General features: G+C 36.6%; 1 protein-coding gene across 1 annotated transcript in view; it reads right to left on the bottom strand.

Annotated features, from left to right (window-relative positions):
• CNGB3 (cyclic nucleotide gated channel subunit beta 3) overlaps positions 1 to 12,586 on the bottom strand; it is a 129,950-nt gene that overhangs the window by 75,959 nt on the left and 41,405 nt on the right. Inside the window, exon 4 of the mRNA XM_089898592.1 lies at positions 264 to 418. Coding sequence (XP_089754718.1) covers positions 264 to 418 — 155 coding nt within the window. The remainder of the gene's footprint in view (positions 1 to 263; positions 419 to 12,586) is intronic.

Genomic DNA, 12,586 nt, shown 5'->3' with positions numbered 1-12,586 from the left:
AGTCATCCACACAGATTTTCAGCTGGCTCAAGCCCCAGTGGCCCACAGCAGTAATGCTTCATTAAAACACCTTTATTGTCTTAACTCCCTTCTCTGTCTCTCTTGCCCACTCTCACCTCCTGGAGCACCCTCAATATAAAATATTTATAGCTAAATAATTGTCTTGGGGTTGGCTTTTGGGGAACCCCAAACTAAAACATTTGCAAAATACATGTCCACTCATAACCTCCTTCTTCCTGGTACTTTGAGTTCACACTGCTCACCAGTTTGGGGGCTGCCTTCAGGTGAGGACATATCACCTTCCACCAACTTTCTCTTGTAGAAATCTGTTCTTTGACGCAATCTCCTCACTACGTTGTGTAGCTGGGCATCGGCATACTCATTAATAACAGGGGCTCCAAGTGGTTTGCTTTTTGGACTAAATGAGAAGAAAAAAAGGTGACCAAGTTGGACCCATGAGGAGAAACATACAGGGAAGGGATTAAGTCTCTTCACCTTCCTTATATACCCAAGATTATTAACAGTTCCTTTCTGCAATTGGATAGAACAACTTAAGCATTAAATTTGATGGAAATAGTGTTCATGCAATACAGATTTTCCATTGAAAAATTAGAATCCAGAAATAGCAAAGGAGTATTCTTGACTGTGGTTCTGCCATTAGACTGTATAGTGAGAAGAAAAAAGCTATAGTTGACAAAATAGGCAGAGTTGTAAGATGGCTCCTTTGTGTACATGTCCTGCATGATCCCAGGGAAAATTAATATGGTGGATTTTACTCCTATAATTAGTTATGTTATGTGGCTCAGTTGATTTTAAGATAAGGAAATTATATAGCTGGGCCTGATGTAACCAAATGAGCCCTTTAAAAGCAGAGAGTTTCTCCAGATGGTGACAGAAGAAAAAGTCAGAGATTTGAAGCACAAGCGGAACTTTATTTGAGAGAAATTATCCGTTTTGGGCTTTGAAGGAGAAAAGGGTCCCCTGATAAGAATTGCATGAGGCCTCTAGGAGCTGAGAGTGATCCCTGGCTAGTTAACAAGGAAACAAGGACCTCAGTCATGCAAGCATAAAAAACTGCATTTTGCCAATAATTTGAATGAGATTAGAAGGAGATTCTTCTTTGGTGCCTCCAGGTAAGAACCCAGTCAGGCCTGGCTGACACCTTGATATCAGCTGTGTAGGACCTTAAGCAGAGAACCCAACCAAGCCCACCCAGACTTCTGATCTACGGAACTGTGAGCTAGTAAATGGGTGTTGTTTTAGGTCTCTAAAATTGCCATAATTTGTTATTCAGCAGTAGAAAACTAATATATCTAGTGTGCTTTAATGAACTTCCCTTCTAAGAAAACATATAAAGCATAACATAAAGTAAGTCACCTACATACGAACGAGTTCCATTCCAAGAGCATGTTCGTAAGTCCAATTTGTTCATAAGTTCAACAAAGTTAGCCTAGGTACTCAACTAACACAATTGGCTATATAGTACTGTCCTGTATTAGGTTTATAATACTTTTTTTTCACACAAATAATACATTAAAAACAAACAAAAAATAAAGAAAACATTTATAGTTTTACACTATAGTACCTTGAAAACTACAGTAGTACAGTACAACAGCTGGCATACAGGGGCTGGCATCGAGTGAACAGGCAAGAAGAATTACTGACTGGAGGAGGGAAAGGAGGTGGGAGATGGTAGAGCTGAAGGATTGTCAGCAATAGGAGACAGAGGGCAAGCTGAAATTTCACTCACACCTGACGTTGATGGCACATATTCTGGTTCCTTGCTGGATTCAATTCTATCTACCCTTTTGAAAAAATTATCCAGTGATGTCTGGGTAGTAGCTCTTTTTTTCTCATCATAAATGACACGGTAGCACTGGATTGCATTCTGAATGGCTGCTGCAACCTTTGTGTACTGTTCTGTGTTCGGGTCCTGTGCCTCAAAAGCTAACAGTGACTCCTCACATAAAGAAAATCCCCTTGCCATTCCCTGCATCGTGAATCTCTTTCGTTCTTCAGTTACTTCTTCTTCCTCTTGTCTCTCTTTGTCCTTCCTCTGGGCCTCCAATTCCATCAGGTCTTCGTTAGTAAGCTCCTTGTGTTGCACAGCAAGGAGCTCAGTGAAATTGTCCTCTTGCAGATCTAGCTCCAGCTTCTCACTGAGAGTCACTAAGTTGCTGAAGACCTCTTTGGATTCCTCATCCACCTTCTCAAATCCACAAAAATCACGACCAAACTGCGGGCAAAGGTTCTTCCAAACCCCATTCATAGTGACGGCTGTAACCTCATGCCAAGCAAAGTCAATGGTTTTTTTTATGGCCTTGTAGATGCTATTGTCCTTCCAAAATTGTCACAAGGTTGTTCCTGATTTGTCACTCACCTTTACTGCCTGATGAAAAGTGTGACATAAATATTTCTGTGTAACCCAGGCTTTGGGGTTACTCTTCCACACAACAGGAAGAGAGCCCTTGGCTTTGTTTTTAAGGGCTCCTGGGTTCTCTGAATGATAAACTAAGAGAAGCTTCAGCTTCATATCACCAGAAGTATTGCCACCAAACAACAGAATTAGCCTATCCTTTGCTGCTTTATAGGGTGGCATCAACTTTTCCTCCTTATTGATGTAACTTTGGTCTGATATCCCCTTCCAGCACAGTCCTGCCACATTCACATTAAAAACCTGCTTGGGCAAATACGTGCCTTCATCAATAATTTCTTGAAGCATTTCAGGAAATTCCTGGGCAGCTACCATATCTGCACTCACTGCCTTGCCACTTACTTTTTTTTTTTTTTGCCACTTACTTTTATGTTGTGAATGTTGGCTCTAGTCTTGAATCTATGAAACCAGCCATGGCTGGCATTAAAAGATGTGCCCTCTGATACTTCACTGTGTTTCTTCTTCAAGTCTTCATAAAGGCTTTTAGCTTTCTCTTGAAACAGCACTAAGCCGAGCAGGACTCAATGCTGATGCTGATCCTGCATCCACAGGATGGAGAAGTTTCTCCATCTCCTCCATCACTTTTCCACGATTCTTCAATATTATTGTCAGCATCATCGGCACAGCAGACTTCACATGTTCCATGACCTTGTCCTTGTTCTTTAGAATCATGCCGATGGTTGAATGATTTATGTTATAAAAATGAGCGATGTCTACCATCTTTTTGCCTCACTCCCCTCTCTCAGTTATTTTCACTTTTGTTTCCATCATTATTGCTTGGTACTTCTTAGCAGTAACAGCTACATCACTGCTGTTTTTCCGTTTGCTTCCAGACATCCTGGACTTGAAATAAGGATACTGTACTACTGTACTCTATATAACGCTGTATTCTAAAATACACAAAAGCACAACCACTTGTAGAGAATGCATGCATGTGACAATGTATGCCAGACACATGAACTAACTTAAATGATTAGACATGTGAACGTATGTTCACGTCTTTGAAAGTTTGCAACTTGAAAGTTCATAGGTAGGGGACTTACTGTATAAACTAGTATACTTCATAATGATCTGAGTTTCCTCACAGCTTTTCCTCAAAGCTCTGACTCACTCTCTACCTTCCTTCTGAGTATGACACTGGGTCTACACAGGCCCCAATAAGTTCTATACGTTCTCACCTCCTCAAATCCATATTTGCCCTTTCCATCTCACTTCCAAACTGGAACCCATGCGGTTCACATTGGAAATGGGTAACCTGTGGATTCCATTTAAAGAGCCCCTCTCCACTAATATCCATTTTCCACCAGGTCCACAAATATATCATAAATTTAGTTGTTTACAAATTCCCCAACCATTGGTGTCGTTCTCTCTCTCCTTATAATTATCATGGTATAACTTATACCTCTTTCAAATGTCTAAAGTCCTGCTTCAGCATCAAGATTCTTCAAGTGTGTCCCACTAAGACCTCTATAAACCATTCAAGAATGGAGAAGATGGAGCTGCAGTGGAAGAAAATCTGATACATCGTACACAATATAGAAATAGGAGGACATTCAGTCTACAAAACCAAGAAAACCTTTTTTTCTGATTAAGATATGTTGTCATTTATATAATTTAATGAATTTCTGCTTAAAAACCTTAGTCTGCTTAGAAGTTTATTCATCCATCAAACAGTTATTGAGTTTCTACTTTTTGTACTGGAAATAGAAAGATAAGTTAAACAGATACTAGCTCTATGGATGTTCATAATTTAATGGGGGAGGCAAGGATGTAAATAAGTAGCTAATAATAAGTAATAAAAATATGTACAAAATGCTATGCTCACACTGAACTTGGCCTGGGGTATCAAGGAGTGGCTTCACAGAGAAAGCATCCTAAGTCTGGAAGGATTAGAAGGTCTTTGACAGAAAAATGAAATAAGGGCCTTCCAGGCCTTGAAAACAATATATTCAAAGATGTGAAAAAAATATGACATGTTCAGCAAGTATTTTGGTGTGACTGGAAGACAGTGTGTATGTGGAGGGCACCAGGTGGTGGGGTGTGTCAGAAGTGATGGTGGTTAGGTCTGGAAAGGTGAGTGGGGTCAACTTATGATGGTTCCTGTATGATCTGCTTAGGAGTTTAAACATTGACCTATGGGCTAAAGGGAACCAATAGAGAATATTAAACAAATGAGGGGTACGAGCAGATAGGGGTTTTGGAAAAGTAACAATAATGGGAGAGTTGAAGAGAGCAGTGTAAATGCACGGAGGCAAGGAAAAAAGTTAATAGGTTAGGTTAGAGTGGATGAGGGAAAAAGAGAGGGACTAGAGAACTTATTTAGAGGCAGAAATCAAAGAATTTGAACTTTCTGGATCTTTTGGATAAATCCAAATAAAGAATCAAGAATAATTTCTAAGTTTTTATTACAAGTGACTAAATTCACAAAGATTACTATTACAAGAGACTAGATATATGAAAACATTAATATAAATTGGAATTCAGAAGGAGATGTTTGTATGTAGTGGGCATATGGAAAGAATGAGTCATGTGTATGTGTATGTGTGTGTGTGTGTTCAGTTCATTGTGTTTATAGGACATTGTGTGATAGGACCTTGCTTGTGATGCCCAGGAAAAATTCAGTAATACAATTCTGGCGACAAGATCTTGGTGATCCAGTGCGTATGGGTGTTTAAAGCAATGTTTATATTTGACATTATCATAGACTGACCTTTTCAAGATCAGGAGCTGTATGTTTTCTTTATATTCCACAAGATCTAGGACAAGGTAGGTTTTCAGTAAATGCTTATTGAATAAATAAACCCACTACTTCCAACCTTTTTTGACCTTATTTGATGTACCTCAATACACTAAAAACATCCATAAAAAGTAAAGTTGAGGATTGGTGAATCATTTACTGTAAAGTCAGGTATTCAAACTGTCAAAATGTCTAATTCAAACCCTAAGACTTAAGGAGAAAGTTTTTCTTTTCCTGAATTATCTGTAAGTCTTATTTGACCATATAATTGCCAATTAATAACACCAGTTTGTACTGTGCAAACATACCTCACAGTTAACATGCTAAAAATTGTATGAGAAAGCATGTCAGCATTTCTAATCCATAGCTATATCTCACCTATGTAGTTTTCTTTTTATATTAGCTGAGCATTAATATGTCAATCTATTTCACCTTCTTTTCTTTTTTTCCAGCTTTTTACTACAGTAATCCTTGCCTATCTTCTTTCCCACCTATATACATACAGAAGTTATGAATGTATTTCTCCTCAGGTAATTTTGTGAATGAAAAAAATGGAGATGAAGAAATATATATTTCATAAAGCAAAATATCGAATGGGAGTATAAGAGGGAACAAAAGGTATATGCTTTATATAACAATGCTTCATTTAAGCTATATTTGATAATTCTAGTTCATAATGTATATTTTTAAAAGAATTATTCCTCATAATTCCTTGATGAAGAATTTGGGAAACAGTAAGTATATTTTACAAATTTTGATAAACAAGCATGAAAGTTTTATTGGTAGCCATCTCTGATTGAGATGGGCAAGACTTTTTAAATTTGTATATGTACTTATGGAAGAATAAAGAATTAGTTATAGTTAAAATGTAATTTATTTCTTTTCTGATAAAGATCAGAGAAAACACATTTTTAAAAACATTTGATAGCAAATAAGAGAATTATGACAGTATTCCTTACTTCCTAAATTCAATCAGATACAGGCAAAAAAATCACATAATCAACAATTGTCCCTGTGTTTGGGACTGTAGAAATTTTTTGCACTCCAGGGCAATGTATTATATTAGTATTGGGATGGGTTAGAAGTAGGACTTTCTTTGGGAAAGTGAGAGAAAAGCCCATGGGAAAAGAAAGGTAGGAAATAAAAACTCATGGTCTGCAGCTGTACTCAGGAATATCAGTTTTAAGAAAGAATACATATGTAAAATGTAGATCTTGAACTTGATTCTTTTAAAACTATTGGTGTTTATTAGGCCTCCAGGAAAGTTTTCATGTACACCCTGTGATACGTGTTCTCTAGTTTAAGATTGTTGCTTTAGTATAACACAAATGGATGACAAATTTTGATGGGGCAAAATGAGAAGGTGGTGGTCAGAGGAGGAGGAATGATACTTTAATAATGTAAAGGGAAGATATTCAAGAAGAAGGAAAAAGCCTGAGAAAAGATGTGTTAGCTGCTGCCTTGTAGAGGGCAATAAAGGTGCAAACCTTTTAATATACGATCTCCAATCACCTATAATTTGGCTTGAAAGTTCCGTTGAGACCAATGAGGAACTATAACAGAATTCTAAGAAGAGGTACAGTTTTAGTTATGTTTTAGAAAGTAATTGAAAAAAGAAAGATGATAATTAGTTGTGGTGAGGAAGAAGTGTGACTTGAAGAGGGAAGAGAGTTGAGTTAAAATATGTGAATTAATGTAACAGCAGGAAATGTCAAGTTTGGTGAATGTACTACATTGAATAGTGTTCTGCCGAAATTCATGTCCATCCAGAACCTCAGAATGTGACTGTAGTTGGAAATAAGGTCTTTACAGATGTAACTAAGTTAAGATGAGGTCATACTGGAGTAGAGCGGGCCTTTAATCTAATGACTGGAGTCCTTCCTTATGAGAAGGCCAAGTGAAAACATAGAAGAAACACACAAGGAGAGTGCCATGTGTCCACAGAGGCAGAGATCGGAGTGATGCCTCTACAATCCAAGAAACACCAAGGATTGCTGGCAATGACCAGAAGCTAGGAGAAAGGCATGGAACAGATTCTCCATCAGAACTTCCAGAAGTTTGCCTTGCCAATACCTCGATTTCAGGCTTCTAGACTCCAGAATTGTGAGAATAAATTTCTGTTGTATTAAGCCACTCAGTTTGTGGTAAGTTGTTATGGCAGCCCTAGGAAACTAATAGAATTAGCAAAGTGGATAATTGTGATACCACACAGTCAACTCAGATGGAGACATAAGTTGTAAGATAAATAGAAATATATTAGTATATGGTAAACTTGAGGTTTGAATAAATAATACATTCAATATATCAGGCAGTTGAGAAGGGAGTCTCCCCTGTCAGTAGGGGAGACTGAACTGGAGATGTTGAACTAGGAATCATCTATCTAGAGGAGGTGGTGGAAATTATAAAGAACAACATAAAATTGGGAGGCCACAACCTTGGAATTTGCTGACATTTAAGGAGTAGCACAAGTAAAGGAACTGAGAAGTAGCAGTGAGAGAGGTAAAGCTGAGAGAGAAAAGTATCGCAGAAGTTGGGGAAGGTAAGAGTTTGACAAAAGAAGTCAGTACACAAAGTGAGTAAGATGGGGACTAGGGGAAGACTTTAAATTTAGCAAGTAAGATTTCATTGTTAAGAAAATTGGTTGGGGAAAAGTGTAATGTCATCAAATTTTGTCAGTTTTCTCTTCATTTGTCTTAACAAGTATTTTGTAAAAGAAGTACTTAGAACCTGCCTTTGTTCTCTAAATAATATTTTAGATTTCCATTCATTAGTTCCTAAATTCATTTAAAAGAAGTATTTATTTCTTATAATAAGATCTTCTTGAATAATTTTTGGCTTTTGCAAACTTTGCTAGATTCTTCTTAATTAATGTCTAATTAAGAATTAATTCATTTTTCAATGACTTAACTCATTTAAAAAATTCCAGTTGGTCAAAGTCTTTAAAACCTGCTATTTCTTTCTTGAATAACAGACAGGAATTAGGTAAAGAAAATTATACTCCAGGAAAGGTGTGACCAAAATGGAGGAGTAGGGAGACCCTGAATTCACCTCCTCCCACAGGTACATCCAAATTACAACTATCTATGAGCAACTATCTAACAGAGCAACTATGTATGAGAAAGACCTGAAGACTAGCAGAAATAATTTTACAATTAAAGATATAAAAATGGGACCACAACAAGATGGGTAGGAGGGGTGGAGACATGGTATAGTCAAGACCCACAAATGGGAGGAATATCACAGTCACAGAGGTCCTCCCCAAGGAGTGAGGGATCTGAACCCCAAGTTGGGGTCTTCAGACTGGTGGTCCTGCATTGGGGAGATGAACCCCTGTAGTGTCCAACTTTGAAAACCAGTGGGGCTTATGTTTGGGAGAGCCAGAAGACTACAGGAAACAATGACTCTGTTTTAAACAGGTGCATGTAAAATCTCACTCTCTACGTGTCTTAGCACAGAGGCAATAGTTTAAGAGGAACGTGGGTCAGATCCCCTTGCTCATCTTGAAAAGCCTCCTGGAGAGGCAGGAGGCAACTGGGCCTCCCCCTGGGGATGGAAATGCTGGCTGCAGCCAGTTTTGGGAGCTTGTTGCACTGTGTGGACACTGGTGCTGGAAAGTGTCATTTAGGAATCCTCCCTCTAGCATATTAGCACTGGGGGCTTACCTGCCTACCAGTGGACTGGCACCAGACCCACTGCCTCTTATCCACGAATGGATCTGGCTGTGACCACTGGCAGGCTGGTACTAGTCTTGTGGCCCCATGACCCCAGGCTTAGCAGCCAGGCATGTGGGGACCCGCCCCACCTACCACTGGGCCACAGTCACTGCATGAAGCAAGGCCTTGCAGTCAAGTGGGCTGGGGAAAGCCTTGCTTAACAGCGTGCCCACAGAAGTCAGACCTACCACAACAGACGGGGGCTCACAGCTCACATGGGGCACGCTTAGAGCATATATATCTGGTGACCACAACAGTATAAGACTAGAAATCAACTACAATTTTAAAAAATGCAAAACACACAAACACTTGTAGTCGAAACGATATGCTACTAAACAACAAATGGGTCAATAAAAATATCCAAGAGAAAATAAAAAAATACCTGAAGACAAATGTAAATGAAAACACAACATTCCAAAATTAATGGGAGGCAGCAAAAGCAGTTCTAAGAGGGAAGTTTATAGAGATACAGACCTACCTCAGAAAGCAAGAAAATTCTCCAATAACACTCTATCCTTAAATCTAAAGAACTAGAAAAAACAAGAACAACCAAAGCTCAAAGTTAGAATGAAGGGAATAATAAAGTTCCGAGCAGCAATAAATGAGAGACCAAACATAAATAAATAAATAAATAAATAAAATAAATAGAAAAGATCAATGAAACTAAGAGCTGGTTCTTTGAAAAAATAAACAAAATTGACAAACCTTTAGCCAGACTCATCAAGAAATAAAGAGAAATAAATAAATAAAATCAGAATAAATAAAATAAAATAAAATAAATAAATAAAGTCAGAAATGAAAGAAGTTTCCTTTGATACTGCAGAAATACAAAGGATCATAACATGAACAATTATACACCAATAAAATGAAAAATCTGGAAGAAATGGATAAATTCCTAGAAATGTATGATCTTCCAAGAGTGAATCAAGAAGAAATAGATAAATATGAACAGACCAATTATCAATAATGAAAGTGAGCCTGTACTAAAAAATCCCAATGATCCCATCTTGTCCAGGACAAGATATTTATGATAAAAACTCTCAACAAAGTGGGTAAAGAAGGAACATACCTCAACATGAAAAAGGCCATGTATGATAAATCCACAGCCAACATCTTACTCAATGGTGAAAAGCTGAAAGCCTTTCCTCTAAGTTCAGGAACACGATAAGTATACTCTTGCCACTTTTATTCAACATAGTATTGGAAGTCTTAGTCACAGCAGACAATAAATAAATTAAAAGCTTTCAAATTTGAAAGGAAGAAGTAAAACTGTCACTATTTGAAAATGACATGGTAATATATATAGAAAATCTTTGACACCAGCAAAAAACTATTAGAACTAATGAATGAATTCAGTAAAGTTGTAGGTTACATAATTAATACACAAAAATCTGTTGCATTTCTAAACACTAATAATGAACTATCAGAAAGAGAATTAAGAAAACAATCCCAGTCACTACTGCATCCAAAAAAAAAAAATACCCATGAAAAAAATCCTACCAAGGAGGCAAAAATCTGGTACTCAAAATATCAATGTCATTTTTCACAGAACTAGAAGAAATCATTCTAAAATTTGTATGGAAACACAAAAGATCTCTAACAGCCAAAGCAATCCTGAAAAAGAGAAATGATGAATTTATCATGCTTTCTGATTTCAAACTTTGTAACAAAGCTAGTGTAATAAAAACATTATGGTACTGACCAAAAACATACACATAGAACAATGGAACGAAATAAAGACCCCAGAAATAAACCCACACGTATATGGTCAATTAAATATGACAATGGAAACTAGACTATACAATGAAAAACTCTTCCATAAATGGTGTCGGGAAAACGGGACAGCTACATGCAAAAGAATCAAACTGCACTACTTCCCCACACCATATACAAAAATAAACTCATAATGTATTAAAGAATTAAATGTAAGACCTGAAACCACAAAACTCCTGGAAGAAAACATAAGCAGCATGCCCTTTGACATTGGCTTTAGCAATATTTTTTGGATCTGTCTCCTCAGGCAAGGAGAACAAAAGCAAAAATAAACAGATGCGATTACATTGAACTATAAAGCTTTTGTACAGGAAAGGAAACTAGCAACAAAATAAAAATTCAGCTTACTGATGGGGATAATATATTTGCAAACAATATATGCAATAAGGGATTAATATCCAAACTATACAATGAGGTCATACAGCTCAACATCATAAAAACAAAAAAACCTGATTAGGAAATGGGTGTAGGATCTGAATAGACATTTTTCTAAAGAAGACATACAGATAACCAAAAGACACATGAAAAGTTGCTCAACGTTAGCAATCATCAGGGAACTCCAAATCAAATCCACAATGAGATATCACCTCACACCCATCACAATGGCTATTAAAAAATTACAGGAGTATGCGAGGATGTGGAGAAACGGGAAACCTCATGCACTGTTCGTGAAAGTGTAAACTGATGCAGCCACTATGGCAAACAGTAAGAGGTTTCTCAAAAAGTTAAAAATAGAACTACCATATGATCAAGAGAATCCACTTCTGGGTATTTGCCCAAAGAAAATAAAACACTAATTGGAAAAGGTATATGCACAACACTGTATATTGTAGCACTATTTACAGTAGCCAAGATACTGAAGCAACCTAAGTGTCCATTGGTAGACAAATGGATAAAGAAGATGTGGCATATATATATAAAATATAATATTATTCAGCCTTAAAAATAATAAAATATTGACATTTTTTACAACATGGATGGATCTAGAGCATTACCCTAAGTGAGATAAATCAGCTAGAAGAAGACAAATAATGTATGATCCCAATTATATGTGGATTCTAAAAACAAATAAATAAAACAAAAGTATAACAGGCTATAGATACATAGAACAAATGGGTGGTTGCCAGAAGGGAAAAGGTAGGGGTAGGTAAAACTGATGAAAGGGATTAAGAGGTACAGACTTCCAGTTATAATATAAATAAGACACATGATGTAATATACATCATAATAAATATGGTCAATAATATTTAATAACTTTATCAGGGGACAGATGGCTACCAGACTTATGGTGGTGATCATTTCATAATTTATGAAAATGTCAAATCTCCATGTAGTACACTTAAAAATAACATAATATTGTACATCAACTATATTTCAATAAAAAAGAATATTATTTTCTAATTTGGGAAGTTTGGGATGGGGAGAGGAGCAGGTCAGTTTTTTCAGTCTTGTATTTGTATTAATTAATGATAAATTCAGAGAGATGTCCTCAAAAGTTACATTTGAAGAAAAGAAATCTGATTTGAATAAGTGAAAATTTTTGTAGGATTAAATTTCTGAACAAAAATACTTGAAATTTGCACAAAATTCTGATTTTTATCAATGTATCTTGTGCTCTATCATAAAACCTACAAATTTTAAGCAAAAACTTGGGTCATTAATATATAACTTAACCAATTCTCACTTTGCTGTCTTCTCACATTTACCTCTAAATACTGTGAAAACTTTGAGTTGTTTGTCACATTTCATTTCTACATATGGTATAGTTTGTAAACATTAATTTGTACATATGATAATGTACATATGGATATTACGATCCACAAGTTCCTAACCTAAATTATTCTTGATCTGTGTAGAACAGCCTATGATACATTTATGGCTACAAATCTTGTTTGCAAACCTCTTCCAGCAGTCTACTCTCTAGATCTC

The sequence above is a fragment of the Delphinapterus leucas genome, chromosome 17 (genome assembly GCF_059928025.1).
Source record: "Delphinapterus leucas isolate spDelLeu-1000000601 "Yukka" chromosome 17, BTC_Dleu_Yukka2, whole genome shotgun sequence".
Lineage (NCBI taxonomy): Eukaryota > Metazoa > Chordata > Mammalia > Artiodactyla > Monodontidae > Delphinapterus > Delphinapterus leucas.
Note: the sequence above shows the minus strand (reverse complement) of the source record. Positions and strands in the feature narration are given on the sequence as shown.